The sequence below is a fragment of the Ruditapes philippinarum genome, unplaced genomic scaffold, assembly GCF_026571515.1.
Source record: "Ruditapes philippinarum isolate M1 unplaced genomic scaffold, ASM2657151v2 ctg4833_1_1_1_1, whole genome shotgun sequence".
Taxonomy (NCBI): domain Eukaryota; kingdom Metazoa; phylum Mollusca; class Bivalvia; order Venerida; family Veneridae; genus Ruditapes; species Ruditapes philippinarum.
In genome coordinates, this window is record NW_026863127.1 from 16,518 (window position 1) to 34,209 (window position 17,692).

The 17,692-nt window shown below is 31.9% G+C and overlaps 1 protein-coding gene across 3 annotated transcripts in view; it reads left to right on the forward strand.

Moving 5' to 3' along the window:
• Positions 1–11,983, forward strand: part of LOC132721213 (mitogen-activated protein kinase kinase kinase 13-like) — a 28,238-nt gene extending 16,255 nt beyond the window's left edge. For all 3 annotated transcript variants that reach the window (XM_060705479.1, XM_060705476.1, XM_060705477.1), the window contains exons 7-14: positions 907–1,065; positions 2,313–2,421; positions 2,743–2,852; positions 3,291–3,407; positions 3,874–4,002; positions 4,517–5,345; positions 7,806–8,096; positions 9,339–11,983. In XM_060705479.1, coding sequence (XP_060561462.1) covers positions 907–1,065; positions 2,313–2,421; positions 2,743–2,852; positions 3,291–3,407; positions 3,874–4,002; positions 4,517–5,345; positions 7,806–8,096; positions 9,339–9,440 — 1,846 coding nt within the window. In that variant the 3' untranslated portion in view covers positions 9,441–11,983. The remainder of the gene's footprint in view (positions 1–906; positions 1,066–2,312; positions 2,422–2,742; positions 2,853–3,290; positions 3,408–3,873; positions 4,003–4,516; positions 5,346–7,805; positions 8,097–9,338) is intronic.
• The last annotated feature ends 5,709 nt before the right edge of the window (positions 11,984–17,692 follow it).

Genomic DNA, 17,692 nt, shown 5'->3' on the forward strand with positions numbered 1-17,692 from the left:
GCTTAGTCTAATATAGTTAGCTAGAATATAGAAGAAAACCTTTTCTGGCAGAATTGACAGTTACATTTGGCAACCATTATCAGTTGTGATGTTAACAAATTAAGAATATTGATATTGAATGTTGAAAGTAAAAAAAAAGCAAAAAAATAAAATTCCCCAGTTATTATCAAGCATAGTGGAAGTTTTTTTTGCAAAGGAAAAGTGTGTCTTTTTTCAATAGGAAAGTTAAGTTCAGTACACAAATTCTGACAAAATTTTAAGTAAAGATACATACAGAAGATTTTAATTCAATACATGAATATTTGCTTCAAATGGTGAAAAATACACACCATTATTTATGATAATATATATAATAACCCTTGCCCAGCTAAATATCTTAAATGGACATGTCATTTCAAGACAGTTCATCATTTATAGGGAAAATTTGAAAATATATACTGACTGCATAGTCAACAGCACAGACCATAGATAGGCCGAACATTGCTGGCATTGGTGGTATGGATAAATTCTGTAGTCACCAGCAGGCTGAACTTTGTCTGCACTGGTTGCAGGGGTAAATTCTCTAGACTAAGGGTTAATACTTTCATATAATTTTTTGGGGTACATTTAATAAAACTTCATTGAACTCATTTGAATTATATACGGCAAGGGTGTGGAAATATGAAGTTCTGTCACTTGCCCATGGACAAGTTGGGCAGAAGTTTTTACATGTCCGCAGCTGAACTTTACTTGCCCATATAAAAATACAATGTACAAAACATTGTCAATATGTTTTCCAAGTGTTTCGATAGTAAATATGTTTCTGTTTCATGCCTACTGTACAGCGAAATTTTCACTGTTTATTTAAGTTCAAGAAAGGAGCTCAATATGTTATGTCTATTACAATTTTTCCTTTATTTATAACAGGTCATATGGTATAGTTCTGTGGGAATTATTGACTGGAGAAGTGCCATATAAGGAAGTCGACTCTTCAGCTATAATCTGGGGAGTAGGTCGGAACAGCCTCCATCTACCCATACCAGCTACTATTCCTGAGGGATTTAAATTGTTAATGCGGCAGTGCTGGTAAATAGCCACTTACTTTGATTGGCATATTATAGGGTTTCCTTTCAAGAGTAAAATTACACATATAAATATATTTATAAGCACACTTAAATGATAAATTGACAGCCATTAAAATTAATATTGAATATGGTTTTACTAGTTTTAATGGGGTTACGATTACTGATAGTAATATGAAATCCAATAGGTACCGCTTTTATGGCGTGAATAAGAAGGTTAATGCGATATGCTCTGTTTAACTAAGCTATTCATCATCATTGTTGTGCTTAATTTAATTGTCACATCTATTATTAAAACCATGCTCTATTTAGTAATTCCATTTTCAATTAAGCATTATTCCGCCCTATTTACTAGTTGATACTTTTTATCTGTGTCAAAATCATGCTCCAGTTTTTATGTAACTCTACTTAAAAGAAGTCAGTCTCTATTTACTATGACCCTGCTTTATTTTCTTGTTTGTCAGCAACATGGCCAAGTTTTAACACTAGGTTGTTGGGGTGTCCGTGGCCGAGTGGTTAAGGTCGTTGATTTCAAACCACTTGCCCCTCACCGCTACGGGTTCAAATTCCGACAGGGAGTTTGGATTCTTTCATGTGAGGAAGCTATCCAGCTAGCATACGGAATGTTGGTGGTTCTACTGAGGAGCCTGTTCGTGCCTTAAATAATGCACGGAAGGGCACCTTAGGTCTTCCTCCACCTGTAAAGCTGGAACATTGAGATATGACCTATACTGTTTCTGTGAAGTAAATCCCAAACAAAATAGGTTGTAAAATGACAATGCTAATTATGCTCTATTGTTTTTATACCCCTCTATTATCAGTGCCCTGCTCTATTTAGCATTACAGGTATTATTGTGCTCTTAACTCTTTTATATATGATCATGCTCTTTTGAATATGCTCTATTAACAGATGCAAATCACTTATGACCAGTACTATGCTTTGCTCACTGATTCAAACTCTCTATTTAACTGTCCAGTGTTTATTTTGTTACTCTTTTCTCTATTGAACAATACAGTGGCTTACTCTTTACTCCATTCTGTATTTAACAGTACAGTAGTATAGTCTTTACTCCAATCTCTATTTAACAGCTCAGTGGTTTAATTGTTACTCCAGTCTCTATTTAACAGCACAGTGGTTTACTTTTTACTCCAATCACTATTTAACAGCACAGTGGTTTACTCTTTACTCCAGTCTCTATTTAACAGCACCGTGGTTTATTCTTAGTTTTAACTCATAAACTTGTCTTGTAGGAGTGCAAAGTCTCGGAATCGCCCCTCATTCCGTCAGATCTTGATGCACCTAGAAATTGCTTCCCCTGAGCTGCTGAACTTTGACCAGGAAGACTTCATAAAATCCCAGGTAAGTTTGTATATGCTTATTTACAAATAAGAATAGGTTCTCAATTCTTCCATATAATTATATTAATATAATGACCATGTCTATACTTTAGTCATTAATTATGAAAACCAAATACCTTTTACTTTTTCTCTGAAAACAAAAGTTACTTTTATTATATATATTTTGTGTAATGCAGGACATTTTAATGATGTCTATGTCTTCTTTTGTTGAATAATAATAGTGATTTATTGAAGAACGACCTTCACCTTCAGTGTTTGAAGAGTGACCTTCACTTTCAGTGTTTGGTAAAACATTATTTACATTCCTGGTTTTTTATGACAGATCAAATGGAGAATGGAGATCAGTGAAGCTCTGGAGAAGATTCATAGTGAGGGCAGCCATCTTGCTCAGAATGAGGAGGAGCTTGTAAAAAGGAGGCTGCAGGAACTGAGGTAATTTATAATTTAAGGTCATATAAATAATAAATGTTAATATTTCAAGGTTGCTAGCTGTGCGGGTTCTAATTTTTACTTGATCAGAGGCAATTCGTTGTTTTTCTAGAGCAAGAAATTTAACACTTGATGTGCGTGCTTAAGCCTTTAGCTTCCTAGGCAATGGATTTGTAATAAATTCTGTGTAAACTAATTAAGGTCCTTAATATAATGAAAGCTTTTTCTCTTAATGTTGATTAATCTTTTGCTTATCATTTAGGCCCAAAGAACTTAGAATGTTTATGGTCGAAGATTAAATATTACTTGTTTCAGCATCAAAACTTCATGATCGAAGTGTAATTAAAATGTTTATTCAAGCTGTGTTTAATTAATGTTGAGATACAGATAACTTTTAAAAGCTGATATTTTTATGTGTTTTTTTTTGTTTTTGTTTTTCAGACATGCACAAGATGTCCGGGAACATTATGAGAGGAAACTAGAGCGTGCAAATAATCTCTACATGGAGCTGACAGCTTGCATGCTACAGTTGGAAAAACGAGAACGCGAGCTTATAAAGTAAGATTTGTTTTGGTTTACTTTAGTAGCGATTTTTGTTGTTGTTGATTTTTCTAGCTGAAATCATTTTTTACCAGCTTAAAGCACAATATGAGTTAGACACTGTCACTGTGACATTAAAATCTGAAAACAAAGTGATCCCTCAGAAGCATTAAATCAAAACAAAATTACATAAAAATTGCAGACTCGGTTTGATTGAGTCTGTACATGAGGGATAATGAAAAAAAGAAATATCCCTTACCCCTCCTAGCACCGGCTTGAGCGGTACTCAATTCTCAACACTTAAAAGTGCTGGCATTGATGATCACGGAGGATGAGAAAAATAACACTGAAGTGTTAAACCTTACTAGAAATGCTAAACATTATTCAACTATAACATAGTTCAATCAAAATTTTAGCAAAATACATATCAGATATTGATCGAATTTCTCAAACAAATAATCAATTTTAATAATTTATTTTCCAGACGTGAGCAGCAACTGGCAATGTATGCCAAGAAGAGGAAGAGTATATTGCGGCCTGTTATACGACAGGAAGTTAGGCTGGATAGACTGAGCAAGAAAAGGGCATATAAGTCTGGCTCTGAACCCACCAGGTATGGAATAATACTTTCTGTAACAGTGATTCCTTTTCCAATAATACTGTACAAGTGGATTTTTCCGCATTTCAAAAAGTTAGCGAATTTGAAATTCCAGATATTTTGTGTGAGGAGGAAATATGAGCTAATCATTTAAAAGTAGAATTTAATGACATTTTGATAGGTGAAATTTTAGCGATTTCAATAATTTACAAAATTCTCCAATAGGCCCCCTATTTCTGCGTCACTAATTTTCACCACTTATACAGTAATGTATTTGTGTATCTGTTCAAAATAGAAGAGAATTTAGGTACTATTAACTGTATTTTTGTAAAAATCTGTTACATATTTCATTCAAAGGACAGTTGTAGCCTAAGAATAATTATTTTTGAAAAAAAAAAATGAATCACATAATAGGCAACATTTTGAATGTTTTGGAGAAGTTAGATACTTAGTTTTAATTGTGTCTTCTGCTATTTACTATTTGCAGTTTTAATTGTTTCTTTTGTTATAAACTATTTTATACTTTCAGTCCAGAGAAAAGTGGAAGCTCTGCCAACATTCCACCCCCAAAAGAACTAAGCCCCACCCACATTCACCCATCACCCACCAAGATGAGAATGAGACAAAAACGTCATCGCCGTAGCAACAGCAAAGGCGCTATTTCTACCTCGATTACTAGCCCAGTGAAGAGTCCAACCAAAGACGCTCTTCACAATGAGCTCCAATCAAATCCAATTAACTTACGTCATGTTGACAGAACCAAAGTTTCTTCATCAACGTTTAATTTTTTGGGACCAGCAACAGCTTTGAGAGAATTGGGGAGTCCGACCGAACAGAAATCATTACATGAACTTGACCTTTGTGCATCTAGTGTTAACTGTGATAAAAACTTGAACGATGTGTGTTTTGGATGTGAAGGTCAGTGTTCCGATGTAACGTGTTCAAGTAAAGAGACCACTCCGTCACGCGAGAGTGTCGCAGACGTTGAAAGTAATGCTTGTGATTCCACCTATGACACTACGCCCAGCCCGTCGGGTCATATAGAAAACATTGTCGAACTACAAAAACAAAACGATGAACACGATTTAGATACAAAATCGAAATCAAAATCAACAATGTTGAATGATTTAGACTCCAATGAAAATTTGAAATCTTCCTGTGTTATTAATGATACTGATGCTCCAATTATTGAAATTACCAAGGGAGATAATTCTAATTTAGACTATACAATAAAAAGGAGTATTTCCGATGTAGAGTTCTCTCCCTCAAATCCTCCATCCCCACTTGGACTAAATACAATGGAGGAGGATAATTTTGTAGGGCAGGCACGAAATTCTATGAGATATAGACGTCCAAAGGTAAGCTATTTTCATATAGCTCATGATATTATAGAAACAGTGATATCTTTTTTGCACCATTCAAAACAACCTGTGGCTTTCTGAAGGGGAAAAGAGCACGATTAATCAGAAAAGGGGAAAAACCTGAAATCAATTTCCAACAATTGAGAATGGAATTTACCCACACATTTTATTAAATTTTCAATTTCAATTAAATTTGACATGCATGATAGATAACAGAAGCTAATTCAAATCAGCTGCTGTTAAGTCATGGTTCTGGTGACAAATGAGTGTGTACAGGGCATTTTAGGAGGAAATATAGCATTTTTAGGGGAAAATACCTATAATGGGCTGTGGAAAACAGCCTTTATTCTACTGTAAAATACAGGGAATAGTAAGATCTGCACAGGGGTAGATCTTTTTCATAAGTCAATATTAATGCCTAGTATCACTGAAAAATGTTTGCTAAATAATGACAGAGCACAAAAGTCTAATTATGTAGGAGTGCTGTAAGGTATTGGGACTAAAAATACTGATGTAAAAATATTATAAGAGAATGCATAAAGTACAAGGTAAATTTTATTTAATATTCCATATGTGCTGAATTGTAAACTGAATTGACATCTAAGAAAGTAGTGCTGAATGTGAAGTATAAATGTGTCGAAAAGCATAGCAAAGTGTAAGAAAAGCAGCATTTTTACTTCCATACAAAATACTAATTTATTATATTATAAATACACTAATTGATAACAGTGCATAAAGAAGCAAAAGATAGTTCCTCTATATGGCATATGAGTATTTTTTTTAGAAACTTACTGTAACAAAATAACAAACATAAATTTTTTTGAGAAATATGAATGGTAGCGATTTAATGGGCCTTTAAAGTTTAAACTTAAAGTTAGAAAAGCTCTGTAACGTTATATTATCAAACATAATTTTATGTTTCATGGATTGCCTTGAATGTCGTCTCTCCGAGACTATTTTGCTATTGACTGTTTCTCACGGAATTTTATACATTTTATGATAATTCAATGCTTTTAGGATCTCAATTATTTTGTAAAAATCCTCAAGATTGTTAAAAATAAGAATAACGTATGCAGATTAAACTAATTAGCCTTAAAACTTGAAAAATTTTATGCAAATTTATGCAAAATTAATACTGTCTTATAACTTGAAAAAAACTTGTTAGGATAATCAAATAAAATTTAAATCCTCTAAAAAAGATTATTCTTGATTTTTAGCTCGACTTTTCTATGAAAAGGGGAGCTATCCTACTCGCCCCGGCGTCGGCGTCGGCGTTGGCGTCACACCTTGGTTAAGTTTTTCGTACCACCCCACTTTATTTCAGAAGTATTACAAGTATGGCTTTGAAACTTACCATACTTGTTCACCATCATAACCTCCATCTACAGACAAGAGTACATAACTCTGTCAAGGTTTTTGACAGAATTATGGCCCTTTTTTGACTTAGAAAGTGTATTGAGCTTGGTTAAGTTTTTTGTACCACCTCACTTTATTTCAAAACCATTGGAGGTATTGCTTTGAAACTGACCATACTTGTTTACCATCACGACCTTCATCAACAGACAAGAGGACATAACTCTGTCAAGGTTTTTGACAGAATTATGCCCCTTTTTGACTTAGAAAATACATTGAATATGGGTAAAATCCACTTATTGCCTTAACCCTTTGAGATATTGCTTTGAAACTTTTAATGCTATTTCACATCATTACCCCCATCTGTACGCAAGAGAAGGTAACTCTGTCAAGGATTTGTTTTAAAAATTAAGGCCTTTTATCGACTTAGAATCTTGGTTAAGTTTTTAGTACCAGTCCACTTTTTGACTGAACTGTTTGAGATATTAATTTGAAAGTTGGAATACTTGTTTACAATCATGATTCCCAAACATGTCCAGGAGAAGGTAATTCTGTCAAAGATTTTATTTGAATTATGGCCCTTAACTGTCACTAAATATCTTAATGCTCATGGCCATTGTTCACTTTAAAAATACAGAGATTCTTGTATTGCCTTTTACTGCAAAAACTTTTTTTATTGGCAAGCAATAAAAAAGTCGAGCGCGCTGTCTTACGGACAGCTCTTGTTCTTTTAACCTTTAAAATACACAACAGTAATATATACTAAAACAAATTGTTAATATTTTGAGAAATTTCAACGAATTTGCTATTATTTTATCTGTTGTTTAGCAAATTAAAAAAATACAATTTTGTAATGTGTTTGAAGGTGCTACAATATGCATTTATGATATGGAGAAAGAAATGCCTGGTGACATCGCTAAGGTGCCCGTATTTCTGTAAAATTCTTTTAATACATAATTCCATTATATAAATCCTACAATATGCATGTGTTATATAGAGAAAGAAATGCCCGTTAATACCCCTAATGGGTGCATTTTCCTGTAAGATTCATTTAGTTAATACATGATTCTGTAAAATCTCAGAATACAACTTGTTGTGTTACAGAATTCAGATGATTCCTGGTCAGAGGAAGGCGAGGTCAGTTCTGACGACGGAGGTCGACGACTGCACAGTCGGCATTCATATTGTTCTAGTGTAAGTTCCGAGGGGAATATTTCCGAGGAAGAAAATACGAGTGAAGTTTCAATGAGAGACAATGGACTCTTATCAACAAATAGTTCAGAAAATTTACAAATAGAACTGGCAAAATGTGCAAATTTAGAAGGTTTATCTAGTGACGGAGAAATGAAATTCCACCGAATCAAGCAAAGAGCTTCCCCCCAGCGATCATTAGAGGTGAGCCTAATGTTTTATAGAAATAAATAGAGGATATTATTTTTATTATATTTTTTCTATAAATTAAACAGGGCTAATTTTTATTGAGTGGTATGATCATAAATATTTCATGACAGCCAGTAACCACAAGTGAAATATGATAAATTTCATACCACAAGATAAGTATAAATCCTGTATTGACAATATAAAAAACTTGAATTTTCTGTTTATAATATAATTTTATTTTTTTTAACCAAATGATTAGAAAGAATCTCCTTTTAATTTTGTGTATTGGCACAATTTAGAAGAAAGTAGTCCGGCAAAACACCAGTGAAATTATGAAAAATAAGCTTCACTGTAGTGAAAAACAAATTTTTACAGTGAAAGTACAGAAATTTAAAATGCGCATTTTATTTCATCAATATTTCTCAATACTAGTACTTCATTTATAAGTATATAATAAAAGTTTATTATTCAGTATGGACGCTAAGCTGTTTAAGCTCCCCACCTAAATAAAAGTATATATTCTCACATGAGCTTAGAACTGGTGTAATATTCTATTTTGTAGCAACCCATCTCTACAGTATTGATGCAAAATATTATCAATATCAGTAAATTTCCCAGAGCTTAACCATTTGAGTCGTTGCCAGAAAATTTCTTATAATAGGAAGTGCTGGAATATATTGATGCTTCCTATATCATGTAGTAGTAATGTTTTGTTGACATTTTGTAACATTACATGGATCTTTGATTTTATGTTTTTATTGATAGGGTATGTTACTGATTAATGAAATAGCTTTCACAGTCTACCATCCGATTTAGATCAGAGTAAATTTTTAGTTTAAACATATTTATTCAAGCTCTATTGCGAATCAAGTTCTTGCACTTATATTAATCACTTTTGAGTCCACTTCCTGGAACCAGCCAGTAATGGTGTCATATGAAGCAACATGATTGTGACCAGGGTAGGACTGGAACCCATGATTCCTGGTTGAGAGGCAGACACCTTAACCACTAGGCCATATTAATATTAGGGCCTACATTTTAAGCAAAAATATAGAAAGTTGCCATATAGCTATAACAGTGTTGCCTAGAGTATTTCAAATAAACTACAAGCTTTCTTAACTAAAAAATGTTTTAATCAACGGTGTTGTTATGCTCTTGAATTAAAAATTAAAAAAAAGAAAACTAGAATAGTAAAATTCTTAAATTTAAACCTGTTTGTGAATCAAAATGTAAAACAAACATTTATTTGTATTTTAGGTTCATCACGGATATTCCAGCTCGGATTCAGACCAGTGTTCAGATATTACGGTACAAACTGCCATTCATAGGAAGAGGTCAATAGAAAGCCGGGACTGGTAGTCAACACAAGCAACAAACTTTGAGGTTAAATTAGGGTCAACATTTATAAGGCGCTGTCAAAACCAGTCTGATGACTCGAATCACAGCTACCAGTCTGTTATGACTTAAACCAGTCTGTTATGACATAAACCAGTCTGTTATGACATAGACTGGACCATGAAAAAAGCCAGTTGTAAAGGACTGGTTGGTTTTACATCACCAGTCTTGTCAAGTCATACAAGAATCAGGGTCAAAAGGGACCAGTCTATCGATTCAGTGAATAAAACCAGACAAATCAAACAGGGTCCAGAGTGAAAACTACCCAAGTTCATTGTTCCAGTGTTCAAAACAAGTTCAGCTGTCTGTTTTTACTGTGAATATAACCATTCAAATAGGGAATTGGGTGCAAAAAAACTTGTTCCCTGTGTAAATGTTCAAAACCAGTCCAGTGGGATGCTTCAGTTAGTAACAATAGTTAAATTAAATCAGGTTTGATGTGGGATCCATTGTTTAATTGTTCAAAACTCAGTCCTACTGTTTGTGTTTACACGGAACCAGTCAAATCAAACAGGGTCTGGAGTGCTAAAAAAACCAGGTTCTTGTGTCAAATGTTCAAAACCAGCATATAAGTTGGTTATTTAAGTGAATAAAACCAGTCAAATCAAACAGGGTCAGAGTGACCAGTCCATTCTTTCAGTTTTCAAAACCAGTCCAGCTTGTAAATAAATTGCTTTTATAAAGCAAAGATACATTATGGAACTTCAGCCACAGTCAGCAAGACTTGGCTCAAATGTTCTTTTACATTTTACTAGACTGTGTTAATGATTGTATAGTAACATTAATGGTTGGGAAACAAACAAGTTACAAAATTGGAACCAGTCCATAGTGAAAAGATAAAAGATTTTAAAAGAGGACAGGCCACTTGTTTTTTGTATGGAAAGGAACAATAGATTGTAATAAGATACAATGTTAATATAGTTTCAAAAATGGATGCTGTTGTACAAATTTTATTAAATTCTGAAATTTGTATATGAAATCTTGTGTTATTGTGTTGTTATGAAACATGAAATCATTCATAAAAACATTAATTCATTGGCAAAATGTGATTCTGTACAAATGAAGAGGAATTTCCCAGCTTATAGTGAAAGTTATCATTTAGAAAAATACAATATTTTAATTTCATTAGGATTTAAAAAAAAATATTTTTGTGTCACATGCATTTTTATTTTGGTACTTAGTCTGTTGTACTTCAGCAATATAAATGAACATGATTATGTAATTTCATATACAATAATAATAATATAGAATGTATTTCATGAAAATGAGTAAACAAAATCTACATTTCCATAGTTTAAAATGATCACTGTAGTTTGTTTAAGAAACCTTTTTTATTCATTGATCACATATGTCTATGAAAAATTATAAATTTACAGATCACTGTAGTTTGTTTAAAACTTCGAATATTCATTAATCACTATAATCTGTTTTAAAATGGGTATTCATTGATCACCGAGTCTTTAAAAAAAACTTATCATATATTGATAACTATAATCTGTTTTAAAATGGTTATTCATTGATCACGTAGTCTGTTAAAAAACTTAAATATTTAAATTGATCACTATAGTCCATTTTAAAATGGTTACTCATTGATCACATAGTCTATTAAAAAAACTTATCATATATTGATCACTATAGTCCATTTTGAAATGGTCATTCATTGATTACCCAGTCTGTTAAAAAAAACCCAAAAAACTTATCATAAATTGATCACTATTGTCTGTTTTAATAATGAACACATGTTTATACAATGATAACTAGAGGAAGGTTAAATGAGTTAGTATTGGCTGATCACTGTGTTTCATCAATCAGATTATTCCCATCAAAAAGTAAATGCTCACTGTGAATTGTTCATATTACTGGTAATGAAAAAAGATCACTATAGTCTTTTTCAATAAACACATCCATGGATCACTAAAGTCTGTTTCATGGTGTTGATATATCAAATTATCAATAATAAAAAATGCTTCTGTCTGCTATGGGGTAGTGCCATGATCAAACACTGTACAAGGAAAGTTATTAAAAGACCAATAATATATAATGTATAATCGGAAACATTCCAAAGTTAAATTGTATAATATTTTTACAATATCTGAACATTGATTATATGTTATGTATGTATCATAAAAAGTAGTTAGCTTAAAAAGTGTTCTTTATCATGTTCATAATGAAAGTTGGATTTCAAAAGTTCTTTTTAAGAATAAGATATGCTGCGCTCTCATTGTAACTATGAACTTAGGTTGAAATGGTTTACAAATGTAACCTGTCGTCGGTTTTTATTTAAGATGTCGGGTTAGTTTTATAAAAGATATTCCCACCATGTTTAGTGTATTTTACTTGATTTGTGGAAAAAGAGGTTGTTTATAAAGAAGAAGTAGGGCAACGATTTACAATGTTGAGGACTTGTTAAAGATATGAATAGTCTACCTTTTTGCTATATTATAGTCTATATATTTATCAATTAAAATGTACATTTTTTTGTAACATGATAGAATATAGTAACAAAATACAACCATACATGTTCTTCATTCCTCTACAAAATTTAATTGCCAATTGATTTAACATTGTGACCTCATTGTCATATTTTCAAAGGATTCATTACAAACTAAATAACTTCTTGCAAAATGTTCAAATTGTGTTGAAAGTAAACTATGTTCTTGTGTTCTTACTGATTATAGTGTTATTCAGCATGAAAAAAGTGGATATAAGTGCCTGTTTTGGCCTTGCTAGATGGTCTGCCTTGGCCTGGCTAAATGGTCTGATTCAGCATGGCTAGATGGTCTGACTTGGCCTGGATAGATGGTCTGATTTGGCCTGGCTAGATGGTCTGACTTGGCCTGGATAGATGGTCTGACCTGGCCTGGCTAGATGGCCTGACTTGGCCTGGCTAGATGGCCTGACTTGGCCTGGCTAGATGGCCTGACTTGGCCTGGTTAGATGATCTTACTTGGCCTGGTTGGATGATCTGACTTGGCCAGACTAGATGGACTGACTTTGCCTGGCTAGATGATCTGACTTGGCCTGGTTAGATGGTTTGACTTGGCCTGGCTAGGTAATCTGATTTTGCCTAGCAAGATGGTTTGACTTGACCTGGAAAGATGGTCTGACTTGGCCTGGTTAGATGGTTTGACTTGGCCTGGCTAGGTAATCTGATTTTGCCTAGCAAGATGGTTTGACTTGACCTGGAAAGATGGTCTGACTTGGCCTGGCTAGATGGTCTGACTTGACCTGGCTAGATGGACAGACTTGGTCTGGCTAGATGGTCTGACTTGGCCTGGCTAGATGGTCTGACTTGACCTGGCTTGGCTAAATGGTCTGACACTTCTATTTCTCCACAAATACATTTGTATTGTCATTTAATTACAGAAACCTTAAAACCTAAAAACGCTTGTTTTAAGTAATAATGTCTCAGAACAAGCTTTAAGATATGGTTGTACAATTCAAATTCAAGGTGGACATTAAATTGACTTACCCACGTGATATTTTGGCATATACTTTAATTCCATCAAGGTTTTGATCAGTATGTTTCTGTAGATAGCTGGATGTAGTGATTGATATGTTAAGAATGTATCTCGGACATTGATGGTTAAATAAAGAAACTAAAAGGAGTGGTAAAATGAATATGGCGATTGTTTATCTTCTCGTTTATTTCCATGACAAGCATGTGGCTTTTAATTGTTGGTATTTATTTGTATGTCCATGTACATATACAGAAAGACATGATGTATTTAAATATTTATTTGTTCAAAAATAACACCAAGACTTTCAAAAGTTGTGTAGTGTGTACTTGACCACTCTTGGAAGCTAAGTTGATTTTGAACAGTAGTTTGTATTCTATTAACTATACAGAAACAAAATTTTGAAAAAAGGATAACATAATTTCTGTAATTGGACTTTTTTTCATTTCAATTAATTGCAGAGTATACAAAAGTGTACATTGCTACATGTCAGCTTGGTTGATTATCTTGTAAAAACTTTAACATGACTGTTTATTATTAAGTTTTGAGTTTTTAAAAAAAGTTTTTTTTTATTGAATTTAATAAAAGATTCTTTTGTGTATATTTATTGTTATGAGTGTAATTTTCTGTTACAGAGTGTAAAAAAAAGTTTAGATTCTGTTCTGTAATTTTAACTTGTTCACAATGTTTTTTTATGAATATTAGTTTAAAGCATGAAGTTTTTGATTAAGTCATATAAGATCAAAATGTGATGCTATATTGTGAAAAAGTGCTATCTTATTATGTTATCTTACATAAATTATATATTTATTTCAGTATGTTTACCTCTTTAAATAGTTTATTTCTTAAAGCTGCATGCCTCCAGATGAGCCAAAATATTTCAAGAAAATTAAACTTGAGAAAAATGTACTAAAGATTTTAAATTTTAAGAAAAGATTCAAGATTCAAGTAATAATTTACATGTTGTGTGCCACTAAGGACTGATTTTGCAGTATTTATCACCAGATTTCTACTGTGTAACTAATTCAGTAATTCAGAAAGGGCTGTTTTGCTTATTTTGGCCCCTTTTTGGTAAATTACATTGCTTGTAATTGCTGTTTGCACTCTTTGTTCAATTCACAATTGTTTGTCTAAATATACATTTTAAGAATTTTCTTGAAAAAACAGCAATAATCTGGAGGCCTGCTGCTTAAAGATGAGCCACATTTTTATTGGCTACTGCAATATTTATTTGTTTCCAGGTTATGTCATAAAGATTTACCACATCTAAGATATTATGGCAGTTTTATTTTCAAGCATCACAAGAATTATAATGATTTGTAACTATTGAAAAAATACTGCACTCCCATTGGTTCGTTTCATTTCAAAAGCAGCCAATCAAATGATTTTGTCATATGATCGGTTCCAGGTCTCAACCATTATTTATCCAGTTGAAATTCTCATTTTTTCCCCCTCAAACTTTTTGTCTGTTTGCTTGAGCTGTTAGATATATAAACAAAATTACAATAAAAATGATGTTCATACAAATTGTTTTTTCATGCCATTAATATTTCACAGTTCAGAAGTTTTAACATCAACAGAAGTCATATTAATTATCATTCCAACTACATTATTTAAATGACATAGTTTACATTGCAGGAATGTTGTTTTTTCTTTATATACATAACTTTCCAGCATTCCAGTTCTAGTGAGTGTATAGTTGAATTGTATACAGATTTACTTCATTCAGGAAATGTACTTTTTTGGCAAAGAAAATTGTGCTTATTTGTGTGCTATTGACAAGGGCATCCTAATTTTATATGCCTGATTTTATTTTCCCTGTGGCAGTTGTATGTTTATACTTAAGTATTGTTTATTTTGAATTCAACTTACTTAAGCATTTTTTATTTTGAATTCAACTTTGTAAGGGGACTGAAATTGTTAAATTGGTATATTGTTATCTAGGGGAGGTCAGTCTCTTTGAAATGGTTGTATTGGCATGACAGTAGTTACTTCCCTTGTTTAACTTAAGATTTATATTGGCAATTTGTAAAAAAAAAATGTCACAGCATAATACATGATAGGAATAAAAAAAAATGCATTTATAATTTCAATATAGCATTTTATTTTTTTTGTTCGATTTTTTAGTACTTTAGTATATTTACTATTTTATATAGGTACATAATAAACAGGTCATATACTCTCATTAGTGTGATGCAGGCATCTTCATCAATTCCATTTTTTAATAATCCTTTTTATGAAATTTTAACTAAATGTTGATACTTTGGTTAAGCTTGTGATTTTCCTACATGGTTTGAACGGTCCTGGATTTAACATAAATGTCATATGGACCGGGCTGTAGGTTTAAACTTTACATTGTTCAATGCTATATTTTTAAAAAATTAATAACAAAAAAAATAGTTGATGCAATTTCCAAAAGTACTGTAGAGCCATACTTTTGATCATATGATATCTGATGAAAGATATTTCAATTTATTCAAACTTTCAAAGTTTTTTGAAGATTTTGACATTGAAGATTTTGACATTGACTTTGATTATTTTGACATTCAACAATGATCATATCTGATAAAAGATCTTATATTTCTTTTTATCCAACTTTTACTTAAAGTTTTTGACATTGATTTTGACATTGAAGATTTTCGATATTTTTTTTGACATTTAACAATGATTAATGGCTGATTTTCAAGGTTGTGTTTTTATTTGTTTGAAAATGACATGTTAATATATTACGGCAGGTCTTAATTTAAGGTTGGAGACAGGCATATTTTACATAATGCCAGTTTCTTTTTATTGACACTTTCATTAAGAATTCTGTAAAATTATTACATAAAATGTTTTTCAAATGAATCTTGTAAGCTAAGGGAACATTTTTTTGTGTCATGTACAATCTTTAAGAGAGATAAAAATTGTGTGTATTTTATTTTCAAGTTTTATAGACAATATTTTATTGATTACTTATTATAGCCATTGCCTCAATATTGATTTTATATTGTTGTTTTTGTCTCTCATTATGAATTATACTGTTTGCAGAAATTATATGCAAATATTGTGTAAAAATAAAGAAAATCTGATCCATTGATGATGTGTTGTTTTGACCATTGAAGTGATATATTACCCATACATAATGTTAAACACTAGACCAACAAAAAGAGACCTTTATGGTGTATACCCGTGTCGTTTTTGCGATGGTATTGCATATTTTGAAGTGACATCATTAACGTTATACAAAGTAGTGTATAGTATAGTGTAAAGACGCGGAAAATGTTTGCATTACACTACAGGGGCGTCAATGAAAAATGATTCTTTTGCACTTTTAAACAGTTTTTATTTTGGGTATGTGATCAATAGAAAATAATATTTGTGTAGGTTCATAACTGAATTTATTGAACCAGTTGAATTAACTAATTCATGTACATGTATTTTGCTCGCATGCGGCTCGCATAAGTATATATGTTTCCAATAAAAGCAAAATGGAACACATTGGAAGTGGTGTTTAGGTTATATTATGATATATTGAGACCATTCCAGGAAGAATGTATAGTAAAAATCTTCAGTTCGTTTTTAGCTCGACTATACAAAGTATATGGAGAGCTGTCCTACTCGCCCTGGCGTCGGCGTCCGCATCCAGATTTCAGATTAAAGTTTTGGTGCAGTAAAATATTTTTCACTATAACTTTTTAATTTCTTAAGGTATCATCTTCAAATATATGTTCCTTATCATCAACCACATCTTATGTGACAAGGTTCATAACTGTAGCACCAATATTTTCAGATTTATCCCCCCTTGAACTTAGAATTTTCCTTAAAAAATATTATTTTTTACTGTTACTTCTTTATTTCTTAATGGAACAACTTAATACTTCAAATATATGTTCCTTATCATGAACCACATCTTATGTGACAAGGTTCATAACTCTAGCACCAATATTTTCAGATTTATCTCCACTTGAGTTGAACTTAGAATTTTCCTTAAAAAATATTATTTTTTACTGTTACTTCTTTATTTCTTAAGGGAACAACTTAATACTTATAGATATAAAAATATATGTTCCTTATCATCAACCACATCTTATGTGACAAGGTTCATAACTCTGGTACCAATATTGTAAGAATTATCTTCCTGTTAACTTAGATTTTTTTTACTTAAAAATGTTATTTTTCACTATTATAAACTTCTTTTAGTTTTAAATGTATCTACCTCAAACTTCAAATACATATTCTTTATCATCAGCCAGATCTTATGTGACAAGGTTCATTACTCTTGAAGCAATATTTTCTGATTTATCTCCCTTTGAACTTAGGATTTTCTTTAAGAAATATTATAACTTCTTTACTTTTTAAGGTATCTACTTCAAACGTCAAATATACATTTCTTATCATTACACACATGTTGTGTGACAAGGTCCATAACTCTAGTGTCACTATTTCCAGAATTTTTCCCCCTTGAACTTTGAATTTTTGTTAACAACAATAACTTCTTGTCAAAAGAAGAACTATATTTATATCATAATTGATTTTTCTTTCATAGTTTTGTCTTGCTTACTGCGTCCAGTATTTAATTAGTCGAGCTTCGCTGTCTCCTTTGACAGCTCTTTTTTCTGTCAACATTATAAAAAATATATCAATAGATAAACACAAAAATAAGCATGTTTATATTATTAAAATATATTTATTTCAACGATAGCATATAATTTAACAAAACATAGAATAATAAAAAACAAGCGAAAATATCACATTAAGCTTTCATTAAATAACATA